We start from the raw sequence: 17744 nt of genomic DNA, 5'->3' as shown, positions 1-17744 counted from the left end.
GTATAGAAATTCTTGAAGGAATCCCTTTAAGAAATTCCGAAGGATTTTCTTAAGGAATTTTCGAGGAAAAGGAATTTCCCCACCGACGACGACGATGAGGATGAATCCGAGGATCCGTCCGAGAACCGTAACCGCGACAAGGATGATTACGTAGATGATCGGCAGTCATCCAAGAAGCGGTCCCACCATAGCTCATCTAAGAGTAGCAGTCGGAATAAAAACCACAAAGACAAACACAGCGACAAGCATAAGGATAAGCACCGTAACAACACGCAGCATACATTCCACAATTGCAATCAATTATTTCTCTGACGTTTTATTATTTAGTTTTACCCACACCATCGAACCCATCGCCAGTTGAAGGATCTGTCATACCAGATGCACCATCCCTATGCAGTATTTCGTTGAGAGCGTCAACCCTTGTAACGCTTGCCCCACCATCCCCTCTCCGTAATGCTGCTCCATTCCTGCAGGAATGTTGAGTACTGTAAGCTTGGCCACAGGACGTCGTAGAACCCCAGTAACGGTTTGACCCCATTCTAACTTAGAAGAATGAAATGATTACGAGTCAATGCCTCCTGATCCGATGTCTCCAAGGGCACGTACATCAACGGTTGCGAGTTGACCATTGACTCCACATCACACAAAATCGTGTGAAAAACTTCTTCAGATGGCGCGCGAGAATGGTTGAACGACTCCATTGCAATTTTTACCACTCTGACCATCCTTTCCATGTGCGGAGAGGACGGCGGAATAAAGTTCCACCTCGTATTTGCATCCGTGATGGATTCCGCCAGTTCACGATTCATTGCCGCTGTTTTTTGTGCCAGCTCTCGACTTGCACCGACGAAATTTGTTCCATGATCAGTGTAGATTTGTGTTGGGGCACCTCGACGAGAAATAAATCGACGCAACGCCAGTTTACATGACTCTGTAGATAGGGAAGCTGTTGCTTCCAAATGCACCGCCCTTATGACCAAGCAAGTGAAGAGTGCCACCCAGCGCTTCACTTGACTTCGGCCAATCTTGATCATATATGGCCCGAAGTAGTCGATACCGACCAACGAAAATGGACGAACAAATGGAGTTACTTGCACTTCGGGTAATGGCGCCATTCTGGGCACGACAGGTTGAGCTTTATATACTGTGCACCACTGACACTTTTTTGTAACTTTGCGTACTAGCGTCCGGAGAGTAGAAATGTGGTACCGCTGACGTACTTAATTGACCAGTAACCACAGCTTCTGCTTTTGTACCCGAGGAAGTTCGTTCTGTTGCTGGCATGGCGACTGTTTGTTGACTAGGCTGTAGTTATAGATGGTGTTTCTTGCCGCAATCTCCGATTCCACATATGCGTGTGGACTTGCAAGACCATTTACCATGGGGCACTAGGCAAACCGCACAAAGCTTATGTGTTTCTACAGCTTTCAAGCGATCACCAAGACTCAGCGATTTGCATTTGTAACATTCCTTGATCCGATGTCTGTTGCTTTGGCATATGTAGCAAGGTCTCTCCTGCTTCTCCATTTTTATATTATGTTGTTCGAATTTACGTGGCTCAGAAGAAATATGAGTATTGACGAACACCTTTTCTTTTATTGGCCTTGCATTCGATCCTGATCGTCCTTCATCAAAGTCACTGAAGTGTGCTATATCACTTGCAGCGGCCGTGATAGCACTCATGTAGTTTTCTTTTGTGAGCAGCTTTCGTTACTCGACTGTCATGTGTAATTACTCTCATTCGGAGAACCTGATGAGGTTGCAAAAATGTTTGAAGGGTAGAGCGTTAGAAGCGGTTCGGAGCATTTTACTCTTACCTTCGTCGGTCCCAAAAATAATGGAAACGCTAGAGACGTTGTTCGGGAGCCCAAATAATTTGGAAGATTCCTTTGAAAGTTCTTCTAAAATTCAAAGAAGAAGTTAAAAGAAATATAGAAATCCATTCGGAAATTCTTTTATGTTTTTTTTAGGATTTTCATCAGATTTTTTTTGAAAATCCTTCTGAAGCTTTTTTAAGAATACCTACGCAAATCGTTTTAGGAATACCTTCGGAAATTCCCTTAGCCCTTCCGTTGTTTTTTTGGAATGCCTTTGGATATTCCTTCAGGAGGTTCTTCGGAAATTGATTTAGCAATTTCGTTGGAATATATTTTAGGAATTCTGCTAGTACTTTCTCAATAAATCGCTTCGGAAACTCTAGGAAGAACATCTTTGGAATTTCCTTCAGGAATTTCTCCAGATCTCCAGGATTTCTTTAGAAAATTCTTATAGAAATTCCTTCGATTATTCCTCCATTTTTTTAGCAAATCTTCTAGAATTTCCCTAAGATCTTCGGAGATTCATTTTGAAATTCCTACGGAATTTTCTTTGAGCATTTTTTCGGGAATTTCTTATAAAATCCTTCAGAAATTCTTTTAGGAATGCTTGGGAAATTTCATTTGCAAATTCTTTTGGAAATTACTTAGAGAATCCTTTCGAATTTTCGTTAGAACTCCTACGAAAACTCCTTTAGGAATTTAAATTCCATTCTTCAATTATTTTCCGGAAGAATTCTTTCAACATATTTTCCGGAATAATTCCTACAGGAATTTTGAAAGGAATATTACATTGTTTTACTAAAAGAATTTCAAATGAATTCTTGTGGGATTTTTATGAATTATTCCTGGAGAAGTACCCGAAAAAATTTCTGAAGGATTTTCCGGAGAAAATTCGGAAGAAATTCCGACAGGAGTTTCCAAATGTATTCCAGGAGGAATTTCAGAATGTATTATTGAATAAATTTACAAAGAACAACCAAAGAACCTTTACGTGGTGTGTTACGGGGTAAGATCTACCACGGTTACATTACCAGCTACAGGCAAATCCTGACCCAACGAATACCTTCCTCATTATCCTACTCTATGGAATTTATGAGGGTATCGCTAAGTCGGTGGTCTCTCGTTAAGTAAGTACCACATCAACACTTCCTTCCTCTCCCTAGTTACGGTGAGGATGGGCGTGGCCATGAGTAGTAATCCTCATGACTTTGATATTTTTGTTTAAGACTGGAATCAAGGACCACTCCCCTTCTTGATTTCTGTTAGCAAGTTAAGAATCTCAAAAGTAAAACATGAGTATCACTAGTGTCTAATCTACGAATTACACCGTAACAATGCTAATGCTTATGCTTAACTATGCTTCTTAATTATTTTTTATAAAAACGTTTAGATTAAAACAGGAATTCATTCGGAAATTACAAGTTTACAAAGATCACTAGAATTCCGTCAGGGACATCTTTGGAAATTCTTGCGCAAATCCGGATAAGTAAAACAAAACCCTGTTTTGAATCTGAAATTAAGATTTTATGCCAAAACTATAAACTCAAAAAATTAGGGTTTTCAGTCGATCCAACATCATACTTCTTCGGATATTCTTAAGAATTCCTTAGGAATTTACTTCAGGAGTTGCTTCAGGTGATATTTTATGAATTTATCCGAAAGTTCGTTCGGAATATAATCCAAATATTTGTTTTTCGTAAAAATGTACCCCCAGGAATTTATTCGATCCAGAAGATCTTTCATGCATACCTTCGGAAATTCCTCCAGGAATGCCATCGTAAATTACTCTTAGTATTCCATCGGTAATTATTCCAGTGATTCATTACTAATTTCCTTAAAGAATGTCTTCAAAAATCCTCAGTAACTAAATCTAGAAACACAATCTGAAAATCCTTTAGGAATTCTTTCGAAAATATCTTCCAAAATTTGTCTAAGAATTCCGTTGGAAAATCCTCGGGAATTCCTTTAACAATCCGCCGGAATGACTGTCAGGAATTTCCAAACAAATTACTAAAGGAATTTCCAAAGGAACAAAAAGACTTCCAAAGGAATGTCTTGAATTTCTCTGTAGATTCCACCAGGAATTTCTTCGGATTTTTTTCCAGGGATTTTTTCGGCAAATTCTCAGGAAATTACTTTGGAGATAGATATAGAAATTATTTTGGAAAGCACCAAGACATTTTTTCTGATTTTCACTAAAGGTTCCTATAGGAAAATCTTTTTTTAAATCCTTAAATAATTTTTAAAATTCCTTCGGAAATTCCTCAAGAGATTCCTTCGAAATTTTCTTAACGATTTTTATAAAAGAACTTCGTCGGAAGCTCCTTTGGTAATTTGGTCGAAATTCCTACGGAAATTGTACGGAAATAAATCAGGGAAACCTCCCGGGATTCCTGAGGAGAATTCCTTCAGATTTTTTTTTTTGAATTTGCGTTAGAAATTCCTGCGGAAATTGGTTTAGTTAGGAGTTCCTTCGAACTTTAAAAAAAATTGTTTTAGCGATTATTTCAGGAACTTCTTAATGAAATTCTTCCAGTAATTCCTTAAGAGATCCCTCTTGGAAGATGGTAAAATTCTCGGAAATCCTTCAGAATTCCTTCAAATCTTCATCCAGGAATCCCTTCGGACATTCCTCTGTAAATTTAATTCATCTGGAAATTTCTTTTAAATTTCCGTTAGAAACTCTTTTTGTATTTCCTATTTCATTCTTCAATAAATAAATTTTCTGCAGGATTTCTTGGAGGATGTTTCTAAGGAATTTCCTGATAAATTTACAAAGGTCTTTCCAGATGTCAAATGGAATTCCTGGCGTAATTTATTGGAGAAGTTCTCAAAAGAATTTCTGAAGGATTTCTTAAAACATATCCCGTAGAAATTCCTAAATAAATTTATGGAGAAATTCCTAAGGAATTCCTAAAGGAATCATCATAGTAATTCTCGAAATTTTCTTTAATTTACTTCTTTGAATTTTTAAACGAATTTCTGGATTTATCTGCAAAGTAATTTCCGGGGGACTTTCTGTGGAAACCACAAGATGAAAATTTTGTCCAAGACTTGTGGAAAGAATTCTTGCCAGAGAAATTTCCGAGAGAATAGAATTTCCGATAGTATTCGAAGGAATACATGAAATATTTTTTCGAAAGAGTCTCTATAGGAATTTCTGAAAGTATTCTTGATTTTTTTTTGGAAAAATCTTGGTGGTTTTTTTCTGAAGAATTATTAACGAAAATATGTCAGAATACTCCAGGAATTCTTGAGAACATCCGAAAAATTTAGGTCAGTAGTAGGCTTCGGTTTTGCCTCAGGTATTGCTTGCTAGAAAATCGCAATTACAGTCCATACAAAAAAAATCCAAATAGAACTTTTCAATTATAGACGATAAAATGCAATTAAAATTTCGTTACATTGAAACTGACTGACATTTTTTTAAATTAAGTTATCGCTTGACTGACTGATTTATGATACGAAAATAGCGTATATCTAGATTGCTTTGAGAATAGGTCGTATGTGCAGAAGAGAGGCTCTCTCTGGTCACGCTCTCTTTCACTAATATATAAACTAGTTTTGCATATTTTGGTACATTTTCACTTCAGAACGCTAGACAAAGCTATTATCTTTAGTCATCTGCCAAGAAACATGGAGTAAAGTGTAGTATAGATCTGTAATAATCGAAAGAGAAAGGAAGCAAAGAGAAACTCTCTTTTGCACATACGACCTATTCCCAAAGCACTCTAGATATATCGATACTGAAAATGTCGACCGATATATTGCAATCAAAATATCAGATATCGAAGCGTTCCCGAAAGAATATATTTATGATTATTTCCCTCTACTTTTGAAGTTTGATTAAAACATTTAGCTATCTTGAACTGGCGGTAAAGGCTATCATCATAATCTTTAAATTTGTCCAAGGGATCACGTTGTTACGCCGCAGATTCGCTTTCTTGTGATAAACTTGTGATTCTTCCGTCAGAACCACAATCCCACATTTAATTGGCAATTTTCAGCTTCGTTTGCGGCACAATTAATTTCAAGCGTTTATTAATTGTTTTGTCATCTCGGTCGGAGCGCTCATTTATGTCACTTGGACCACTCTTACTGGCCGAGGGGAGTACTGTTTTTCTTTTTTATTATTCAAAAAAGCTATGCGTTCGTCATTGGATTATTATAGTCACCCTTACCCGGCCTTGTCATTCACATTCAGCGCGAGGGGTTTGAAAAGCCATTCAAAAAAGTTGAAACCATTTTGTTATTATTGCAAACCTGTTGCAATAAGATGCAAGACTTTAAAGAAAAACCATGATAAAGATGTCTTCGGTTCGAACCCTGATACGGTCTGAGAAACTTTTCGACTACAATGTAAAAATGTTGATTTGGCTTATAAAAGGCAGTTAATAGCTTTGAAAAGCGGCGGATGCAAAGCTAACATTTTTGGGGGGAAATTTTCACGATTTGCCTGCGCTAGAGTCCTATTCGTGTTTGTGTAAATGATAACTTTGTTTGTGCCCAGTAGTGGCTTGCGATTGGTGCTGGGGATCACTTATTCAAGCAAAATGACACATGATCGAATGGATATTTATTTAAATTTCTACAAGACATTTTTTTCTGAATCTATCTCCTTCTTCATTTGAACATCCACAGAAAATGTTGAAATTTCCATGACAAATTTGTTTCAGTTTTCAGGGGAAATTAGTGTCTTCTTTGATTAGTGTCGTTATAGGAAATTCTTTGGAACTCACACAATAGATCTTTGTTCTTTCTTAAGCGTACGTAAAGGCTATTTGATCGCTAAAAACATAACTTTTTATAACATTAGTGTTATAAATCGACCGACGCAGTTGCACGAATCCAGGAATCCATTTGGCTGAATAGGGTAACTGTTCCGTTATCATCTTACTTATCTCGTCGTTTCTTTTTGCTAACATGCGTTTTCACTGCTAAAAAATCACAAAAAAAAATTATTTCCATTGCTTTTGATGGGATGACCATGGGAGCAATGAGATGAAGCGCCGAACAATTTCCCTATTCGATTCGCAAATTTCGTCCTGGGGTCCGTAAGGTTTGTATATACATAAAGCTTTTTACGGGAAAAGGTGAAAAATCGGTGGAATACAACTTTGGGTCAGTGGTTGAGGAAAAAGAAACTATAGCACGGGAATTGATCAAGATCGCGGTGTTTCAAATAGTACTCATATGACATATGACATTTGCAACACAATCACCCTGGCAAAGCTGGGTATTTTTCGCTAGTTTAAAATAATATTGAGAAGATTTATAATGAGAAGTGATTAGTGAGCATTGCATAGTGACATCAGAATTGAGTTATTTCTCATTTCTTACTTTATATAAGAAATAAGAGATGAAAAGTCTGAAGTGACAAATGAAAAGTGAGAAGTTAAAAGTGAAATGTGAGAAGCATTTTTTTAATTTTTGCCTTTCTCGTACAGCAAAGTTGTACTAGTAGGCTATAATTTCATTCCAAAAGTCAAATTTTGATAGAAGCTCGGAGACCTATAGTGTTATACACCAATCGACTCAGGTGTGTGTACAAAAAAATATGAGACACACTTTTTTGTACTTAGCCTTAACCGATTTACTTGCAACAGTTGCAACAAGTTGCATTCGACGCGGAATCCTTCCTTATTTTTTTCTATTAAAAATTGTCGCAATCGGCGATTGCGTTCCGGAGTTATTAAAAACATTGCTTCCCAAGGAAAAAACTTTTTTTTCAAGAGCTGAGCTGCAATGCATTCAAATGAACGCAAATAAATGTGAATTGATGGAAATAACTGAATCTATCTACATTTGACCTTTCTTATATGCTTTTCTTGTTACTCTTATGTGTTTTCTTGTTTTATAATACACGAGAAAGGCACCATCACCGCTAGGTGGATTATTCTGGGTTTTTATTTGAGAGTTGGGAATGATACTATAAAAATAACGATTTTTTGAGTATTTTATTAAAAAAATTGAATTATAGGGGATTTTGGGTTCAAACAAGCCTCAAAGCTTATTGAATGTAGTTACATATATTAAAATTGAAAACTTTCTTCGCAGATGACACACAGAGAAGATCAAGGGCTAAATCAAAAGATATTTTTCCAAGAAATTAGGCAAATGCTATTTTTTAACGTGACACACTTCTGTATGCAGTTACTGACCTTTTTTTGACATATGTATTGTCCAATACAACACGATTTTTTTATATTTTCAGTCATTTTATCTTTATGGTGTTGTACTAAAAATGCGTTTTTCTCTTCCTTGTTGATCCACAGATAGGCATTATACATATTGTCTTGGTAAAAGTTGGAAATTGGGCTATAAAAACAAATACTGTTTTCAGATAATTGTAGATGTCATAGACAATTAAATAACAAGTACAGTAATAAAATGTAAGCGTCAATGTGATGAAATATAGGAACTAATGTGTTTATAATTTAAAAAACACACTATGAGCTGTCTTCTGTTCTTTGATTCCAAAATTCTTTAAAGTTCCTTGTTTTCATGCAATATAAGAAAATTTGTTCTTTTTCATAGTACAAATGGCAAATATTAATACAAATAATATAATTCGGGAACGATTTGCGATTTGGGCTTAACTTATTTTGTAAACAAACATTGTTTTGTTTAAGCCCTCAGTACACTGTTTGTCATGATGACAAATATTTGTCAAGTCAGCCTGAAATCCATGTCGATTTCTAATCAGTCTAATAGATGTCCGGATAAACTTGACAAATATTTGTCAATATGACAAACAGTAGACTGCGGGCTTTATTCCGTAGAATGCAAGCGTTTTTCTCCAAAACTAATTCCCGTACATGGTAAAGGAAAGCCTATTCTGAATTTTTTATTTATTTATTTATTTATTGGTATTTATTCCATCTGGCTTGAAGCCTTAATGAATTTTTATTTTTTTTTGAAAAGCCAATTTGAGTTGACATTGTTGGCCATGCTCAAATTGGCGTAAAAACCTCATATCTTTTCTTGAACGAATTTAACATGCAGTGCACAAATATACAAACAACACATTCTAAATAAAACATAGCATTCTGAAACAATTATTTCTCTACTAACAACAAAAATTTATTACTGACGATGATTGTTACGAAGTTAGACTAATAACTCTCTTCTAATTCTATTCCGGAACATGGTGGACGAGATGCCGTTGAAATCGAACAGTGCGTAGAACTCGTTGAAGCCTGCTGAGATAAACCGTATGGGGTCGTGCATGCCATAATTGTATGATCGACCTTCTAGCTGGAGTATGTTCCTGGACCGGAGTGTCCGCTCCGGGGCATAGAAGTTCAGTTGATTAAGGATTTCAGGAAAGTTGGTCTCGTCGGTTAAAATTTTTGCAACGAACACCGTCTGAGTGATGGATCGCCTTTGTTCGAGGGTCTCTAGACCGAGCAACTGGCAGCGTTCTTCATAAGGAGGGAGGTTTGTTGGATCATTCCATGGAAGATTACGCAAGGCGTACCGAATAAATCTTCTTTGAACGGCCTCTAATCTTGTAATCCAGGAAGAATGGTATGGACACCAGATTACCGAGCCGAATTCTAAAATTGACCGAACAAGTGAGCAATATAGAGCCTTAAGGCAAAGAGGATCATGAAACTCCGTCAGGAATTTTAAAAATAAAACCAAGTTGTCTGTTGGCTCTTGCGACGATATCTACATAATGCTGCTTGAAGGACAAACTGGAATCCAGAATTATACCCAGGTCACGTACACTGCTACATTCTATCGGATACATGCCGTGGCTTTGCATGCTGTAGCTGGAATTCGCCTTCCAATGTTTGTTTACAAAATAAGTTACGCCCAAATCGCAAATCAGTCCCGAATTGACAGAACACAGAACTTACGCAACGCGGTAGGGTCTCAGGCTCAGCTTGACGACCGACTGGCAAATAGCACACACAACAACCTCTACTTGATCAGTGCATTTGCTGATGACGAATGTGTGTTGCCGCCAGACACATGTCCAAGCGTTGATTCGGAAAATGGATTGTGAGTGCTTCGACTATGCGATTTGGGAATCTCGTGCTCATTCAGTTGCGAAGGATGGATGAGATCCTTCGTAGCTTAGTTGGTTAAAATCACCAGTCTAGCGTACTGCGGGTCATGGGTTCGAGTCCCATCGAAGGAAAGTGGTTACCTCCAATACAAATTTTATGGAATTTGACCACAATATTCTTTGATATGCAAAGAATATTTTGGCCAAATTTGAGCATAATCAGTCATAAAAAACCCCCCTGACAATAATAGAACAAAACCTGCCAAAGCCGTCATTCCCCCTACTAACAATTACTGAAACGGAATATGAAAATCAAATGGATAGTCGACTCCAAGTAAGCAAATTCTTATTATGCCGTGCTTGACACACTTAGGATAAAATAACCCCCAAATTAGTGGTTAACACGCACAAACTGTCAATTATCTATCACGAAATCGTGTTTTGAGAGTGAAATGATATCTTTTTGTTATTACTTGATAGTACGAGACAATAGTTATGGTGCAAAAACTGCAAAAAACATTGCCGCCGCTTTTTACCTCTGGAAATAACACGCCTGCAAAGGGCATCGTTCTCGATGATTGCAACTACCACCGACATACCGTGTAACAACGTTGTTTGCATGAAAATATTCTCATTTCCATGCTTAATTTCATTCAACTGCAGGCTGATGAACGCCGATTGTGCAATAAATGTGAGGTATAATTCAACTTCGATGCCCTGAATATTAAAATAGTTTTTTATGCGTTCCACAAAAGCAGATCGAGTTTCCTGAACGCTGAAAATGAAAACTGTGGAATGTGCTGGTGTGTAGAGCATTTTATACAGTTATATGTTCGCATGGTAACCAACCAACTGAGAGAAAATATTATCAATTCTCTATAATTGTTATTTTCCGCGTAGGTTGGTACGAGGCATTACAATTGAATTCGCCTTACGTGTATCAATCCATAATACCGGAATTTAAGGATTTTTTTTTCTCGATAATATAAATAATGAGTACGTGGGAAGTTATCAAGCCGGCTTCGTTGACAGCCGCTCGACGACGGACCAGATCTTTACCTTAAATCCTTAAAAAAAACCATATCGATTTCAAGGCGGGATACGATAGTATAGATCAGGACTGCCCAATGTACGGCCCGCGGGCCGGATGCAACCCTCGGCTCCATTTGTTGTGGCCCGCGGCTTGTAAGAAAAAATACTTCATATGCGGCCCGAAAGCCTTGACTCGAAAAGCCCCTTTTTATTACTTAATAATAAATACTGTAGGTTATTACTAATTATAAGAATTAAATCTGGGCCAGCATGGAGTCGAATAATGTAGTATGGGCCAGTTTTGCTGTTAATGAGATTTTGACAATACTTCCGGGACAGAGAATCATCTTTAGATTACAAAGGAATTAGCAGCTTTGATCTCAATAAAGGAAACAACTACTTCAGGTATAGACCTGAGGAAAGCCCATATGAAGGAGCTTCAACTCCTTTGAAAACATAAGGCCTAAACACTAATGGAGCTCCGACAATGACGGGACAGAACACGGGCATTGTGACACTTGAAAATTAAAGCAATTTGTTTATTTTTTATACGATTGTTAATAAGCAACAATTTGTGATATTTATTTGCATATTGCATTTTTTTCCCGCCAAGAAAGATCTTTGTGCAAAAACTAGCAATATTCGTGATGCAGCGACGCTCGTTATTAAAAAAAATATCTTTACCTATGCGAGGAAACTTTTCAAATTATGTTGACGGAAATGGAAGTGGTTTGCTGTGTTATTGCGAAGTTCGTTGGCTAACCCGTGGTACCTTGTTTGAGAAATTTTATTCTCTTCGAAAGGAAATTACACTATTTTTTTAAGATAATGCATATCCAAAGCCCAAGCTGCATGATCCTGCATGGGTGAGTTGCTTGGCTTTTATAGTAGATGTCATCAATATATTCAATGACATGACCATAAAGCTGCAAATCAAGAATCAACACATCGAACCATTATTATCCAACAAGCAAAGTATTGAAACAAAATTAAAAGAATTTGGCACAATTGATTGTCGAAAACTGATACATTTCTCATATTCCGGTAGAAAACAACCGAAGCCTTCGAACAGAAATTTTTCAAACCTGTTCTTACTACTTAAACCTATAATGTACTTAGAATGTTTCAAATGGAGATAATTGATCTCCAATGCAGCAACGGCCTCAAATCTAAATTTCAGAAAGACACATTTTTCGTAAGATATTCTCTCTCTCTCTCTCTATCCAGAAGTACATATCTGTGTAAACTACTCTTATCAAGAATAAAAGCAGTGAACAGTCAGTGTTGATCTTCATTATCTCGCTTGCGAAATTCGATAACCATTTGTGAAATCAATATGCGTCGAGTATTTGAAAGAAGCCAACAATTCCACATAAAAAGAAAAAGGGCACAAAAAGATTGTTCAAACAAGATTTAATTTGTGCTTAGTTTTTCTTTTAAACAATTTTAGCCATTCTGTAAAACTACATGCCATTCGGGAAAAATGTATTTTATTTTGGTTATTTTGAAAATGTATAATATTGTACCAAATATTGTCTGGAAAATGGAAAATCATAGACAAGAATCGCTTTCCGGAAAAGCCGGATGTACGAGATTGATCAAATCAACGGTGGATGGTGTGCAAAATTGTGTGAAGATTTCGGGCGCACACCCCAGTTCGTTCAAAGCCCACCGGAGACTTCGACAAGGTGATGGACTATCTTGCCTGTTGTTCAATATTGTGCTAGAAGGTGTCATGCGGAGAGCCGGATGTAACAGTGTCAGGCCATTTGGTCGAATGCCGTTTGGCCGAACGCCATTTGGCCGAATAGTTAAAAAAAATGACCTCATTTTACGAGTGGTCCTTCTTTACTTCCTTTTACTTTCTTCTTCTTTCGTCCGTCCTCCTTTTTGCTTCTTCCTTCCTTTTTCTTTCTTCTTTTTTCCATTCTCTATCTTCTTTCTACTTTCTTCCTTCTTCCTTCTTCCTTATTCCTTCATTCTTCTTCCTTATTCTTTCTTCTTCCTTCTTTCTTCCTTCTTCCTTCTTCCTTCTTTCTTCCTTCTTCCTTCTTCCTTCTTCCTTATTCCTTCATTCTTCTTTATTCTTTCTTCTTCCTTTTTCTTTCTTCCTTTTTCCATCCTCTATCTTCTTCCTACTTTCTTCCCTCTGTCTTCTTTCTTCCTTCTTTCTTCTTCCTTATTCCTTCATTCTTCTTTCTTCTTCCTTCTTCTTTCTTTTTCCTTCTTCCTTCTTCTTTCTTCCTTCTTCTTTCTTTCTTCTTTCTTCTTTCTTCTTTCTTCTTTCTTCCTTCTTCCTTTTTCCTTCTTCCTTTTTCATTCTTCCTTTTTCCTTCTTCCTTCTTTCTTTCTTTCTTCCTTTTCCTTCTTCTTTCTTCCTTCTTCCTTCTTTCCTTTTCCATTTTGGGGTAATGACTCTAAACCGATGTAACAGCCGGGGTACGATTTTCAACAGATCCAGTCAATTTATTTGTTTCGCGGATGATGTGGACATTGTTGGCCGAATATTTGAAAAGGGCGCAGAAATGTACACCCGCCAGAAACGTGAGGCAACAAAAGTTGGACGGGTGGTGAATGTTTCGAAGACAAAGTACATGCTAGTGGGCGGAACCGAGTGTTACGATAGACGGGGATACCTTCGAGGTGGTCGGGGAATTTGTCTACCATGGATCCTTGCTAACGGCTGATAATAATGTCAGTTGTGAAATACGAAGGCACATCATCTGTGGAAGTCGGGCCTACTACGGGCTCCTGAAGAAACTGCGGTCAAAAAAGATTCACACCCGCTCCAAATGCATCATGTACAGAACGATCATAAGACCGGTTGTCCTCTACGCACATGAGACTTGGACCATGCTCAAGGAGGACTTGCAAGCTTGGTTGACCAAGCGCAGAACGACTTGACGAGTGTGGGCTGCAACCGAGGATGGAGAGATGTAGCATTGAACCGTGTATTGTGGCGTCAAATTGTTGATTCAGTGTTTTCTGTTTAAATGTAAGCTAAATAAATGAAACGAATAACTAGAATAAGAGTTTTGGCTTCCAATATTTGATCCTACATATTCTTACAATGACTCGTCAAATTAGAAAAAAAAACAAAATGGAATTCGTACCTTTATTATCTTTTCTCGACCTAACGTTTAGTATGACCCGAAACGCAGTTACAAATTACAATAACTATGCTTCTGAACGTTAACCTACTTAGTAGAATTTTCATGAGAAGAAAAAACTTAATACTTAAGGTGTTCGGGTCATTTTGTTTTGATTTTTCAATATCTCAGGCATTTCTCAGCCAAATTGACTTTTTATGTACCCAAAACCATTATCATCTCATAAATTTTCTGAAACTTAGATTGGTTTCGGCTGCTGTAAAACCCATCCATGAAATAACATCGAGAAATGGAAGCTGCGTGAGGACACTTCTTAGAGCTTTGTGCTAGTTCCGGTTGGGAAAGTTTCGAGGCGATGCATCACAAATTGCCATTCAGTTGTTGCAACAAAAGGATCACATGGCATTTCATTGGGAGCAAAACAAAAGAAGCTTTTTCTCAGGTTACAAGAGTAAAATTATCATGCTCTAGGCAATCTCTACACCTAGGGCTTCCATTTTTCCTGGGAATCAACATCCCGGGAAACGGGAAACAAAATAATAATTTCCAGGATTTCCCAAGATCCCGGAAATAAAAAAAAACTCTCGAAACTAATTAAAAATCGTAGTTTAAATTTTGTCGTAAAATATGGTTTTGAAAATATACATTCGACATTCGGCTTGCTATTTTGTCCTCAAATGATGAAAGAGTTGTTGAAAGCCTGAGAAAGTTTTTGTTCAGTTCGAAAATCGTTAACTCCTTCTACAAAACGTTCGCCATGTCATAAGTATCAGCATCTGCTCTGGCTCAAGAGTAAGATCTGCAGTGTCCTGATAAGCTCCACTATGTGCTACTTTTCCATATTTTTTTTAAAACTTTTTCAGGTTGTATCCGCATTTTTTCCAGTTTTTGGACAACGACGGCTTCGAGAGATTCTCTTCTATTATCGCCAAAATATTTCTAACATGAAGTATTCTTATACTCGACGAATTTTTTTAGTGCATAGAATCTTCTGGTGAACTTTGAAGGATAAACCATTTTTATTCATGTACGTCCACTTGAACACATTTTTTATTTAAAGCAGATGAATGAAATATTTGAAATGGAATTCTTCCATTCGAAATAAAAAAAGAGCTCTGTTTTTGCATCAAGATTTGTTAGCCCACCAATATTATAAAAAATGTACTCAAATGAAATATTTCCGAAATATCGCAAAATTCAAACGAGTCTTCGGAATATGAGTCTTAAAAACCTTTGACAATAATAGGACAAACCTGTCAAAGCGGTCACTGCTATTGCCTGAATATCTTCGAACATTGATAGTTCTGCTGTTTCACCACAGACACTAAATTTTTATTTCGACTTCACAACGCTTACCGACGTTTGAATTTACTGAATAAACAAACGATAGATACAAACTGGTTGTTTGTCTCGCCTCTCTTCAATGCGTGTTGGAATGCACCGTATGATTCTGTAACATTTTCAGTTATAACTTGAATTCTTAAACTTCAAAAGTGAAATAAATAGTTAGATGATGCTAGTAAAAAATGTAATTGATACCCCAAAATCCGTTATCATCAAATTAAAAAAAAGACAATTATTACAAAATATTTTAGTATGCTCATTTCCCGGGAAATTCGGGAAACTGATACATAAATCCCGGGAATCGGGAATCCCGGGAAATATGATTTCCCGGGAAATCGTTTCCGGGAATGGAAGCCCTATCTACACCCTTTCCGTGGAGGTAGGACACTATAGGCGATCGGCAATGGAAAAATATTCCACATTCCGTTGCGCATGTTTGCCGAAGAACTCTTGTTCTTGTACAAAATGAGGAGCTGAATCGTTCAGTAGCCAGACCATATTGTGTCTGTTTGAACTACCCAACGGGTGTTAGGAAGATAAAATACAACGTTTTGATACACGCCACCAGGCCCCAGATTGCATTCCTTGCTTGGGCGCTGGCCTCCGGTGAATTCCCTTTTCACTAGTTTTCGTGAACCGGAGCAGGAAATATGTAGTTGAATAGCATCGTTTCACATAGTTTAACCCACGCCGCAAAATAAATTGCAATAAAAACCTTGAATTTATTTCAAACATCTTTGTTGTTTGGCTTCATTATCCTTTTCCTGTGTGTTTTCCCAGAAATTGTAGGCATGTGTCGGCACTGAGTGTACTTTTGTGGATGAAGAAAAAAGTCTGTTCGGCTTGGCAGTGTCCTCGAACAGAAGATGAGCCTTTTGCCTGCGGAGCGCAAAGAAAACCCACACGCTTGGCAGGAGATAGTGGTTGAATGTTTAAACCACGTGGAAAATGCCGGTCTACCGAAATGTCTGGATGCGGGAAGGATGATAATTTTATGGACTTGTAACGTAAGAATACCCATTCATCATCCGTTATCATCATCGAAATATGTACCTCCAAGTTTTTACCCGTTGAGTGTACGGAAGCGCTCGTTTACTTTGGTGGAGACGAGTTATTTTTGATGGGCCTTACGCAGTTCAGCGGTAAGATGAGTGGCTCCAAGGACATGGTTGAAAATTTTATCGAACTCCCTAGACATTAGAGTTTTATATTACTATGCCAATCACATTATACCCAAATTTATGAACGTTGGTTTTGCCTAAGATGAGAGTTAGTAATATCCTCATTAGGTGCGCAAAGTCAGTAAGAAAAAAACACCAACCTAGCAACCCTTCATAAAAAGTATGCAAAATCACTGCACAATTATAGAAGTATATCCGTGGAATAGATAAAATTTATATAAAACTGGCTTGTCATCGTTATTGTTTTATTTTATTCTTATCAAATGACGAACCTGAGGAACACCATAACCTTTACCGGATTATGCAATTCATATTTTTTAGTAACTTTATGGTATTACGAATTACGTAGTACATATATAACTAAAGCTATTATATTTATTTAACTATTCAGTAGCGAGTTTTGCTGTCAGGTTTGCAAAAAATTACAAATTGGGCAGTTTTGTTCAACTGTGATCTGATCGTCAACAGTTCTCGTTGATAGTTAGTCAAGTGCAAGATCCTTATAACGACACGGTCGCTGAATTTCAAGTAGTTTTCAGTTTTTCTCTTATTTATGGTTTCTATACTTACTTATCGAAAAATCTGGTACTCTGATGAATTAGCGCTGCTATACAAATGTAGGCGATGCACTTTTTCACCCGGGGAATCGTACACCACGTTCGGGCAATGGGGGCATGGCAAACGTAGACGTACCTGCAAACATTGTGCGAAAAGAATGAAAAATCAATTTGGTGGCGGAAAGCTGGGTTGCACAATAACGTCTTAGGAAGTTGATGACGACATACTGAGTTATTGTTTTTGGAAATCTTTGTTTTGTTGTTTCTTTTGTCTTGCTCACTATGGGAAAAATGTCAGGAGCTTAGAAGCCTTTTCTAAAGTTTGCACTTTCATTTGAATGCCGTATGGCTTTGTGTGAATGTGAATCGTTTAGTTCTACCTCAGATTTGCGAAATGAATATACAATACAATCACATAGAAGTTTCATCTTTTAAATGTGGAATTTCTTACGGAAAACTTGAGACATACATAAAGTACTCTCTATAACAAACTAATTGTCCGTGGCAATCTTTTTAGTTTACATAAATGAGCCGATAGGGGTTTAAATGTTCATAATGCAATCAAATTATTTCCACAGTGATGCACTCAAGTTTATTGGTATCTAATGCAACTGAGGAGCAATGTTGATGGTTGATAAAAGTAAGCATCTTCCTGCAAGCATCCCGAGTAGAGCTTAAAGGAAAAT

The 17744-nt window shown here is 37.3% G+C and overlaps 2 protein-coding genes across 7 annotated transcripts in view; one reads left to right on the top strand and one right to left on the bottom strand.

The window, feature by feature from the left end:
* Window positions 1-17744, top strand: part of LOC134227513 (putative uncharacterized protein DDB_G0271606) — a 441623-nt gene that overhangs the window by 15404 nt on the left and 408475 nt on the right. The window lies entirely within an intron of this gene.
* LOC134227514 (sex peptide receptor) overlaps window positions 1-17744 on the bottom strand; it is a 138511-nt gene that overhangs the window by 5852 nt on the left and 114915 nt on the right. Inside the window, exon 6 of the mRNA XM_062709067.1 lies at window positions 17072-17194. Coding sequence (XP_062565051.1) covers window positions 17072-17194 — 123 coding nt within the window. The remainder of the gene's footprint in view (window positions 1-17071; window positions 17195-17744) is intronic.

Source organism: Armigeres subalbatus, chromosome 3 (genome assembly GCF_024139115.2).
Source record: "Armigeres subalbatus isolate Guangzhou_Male chromosome 3, GZ_Asu_2, whole genome shotgun sequence".
Lineage (NCBI taxonomy): Eukaryota > Metazoa > Arthropoda > Insecta > Diptera > Culicidae > Armigeres > Armigeres subalbatus.
Note: the sequence above shows the minus strand (reverse complement) of the source record. Positions and strands in the feature narration are given on the sequence as shown.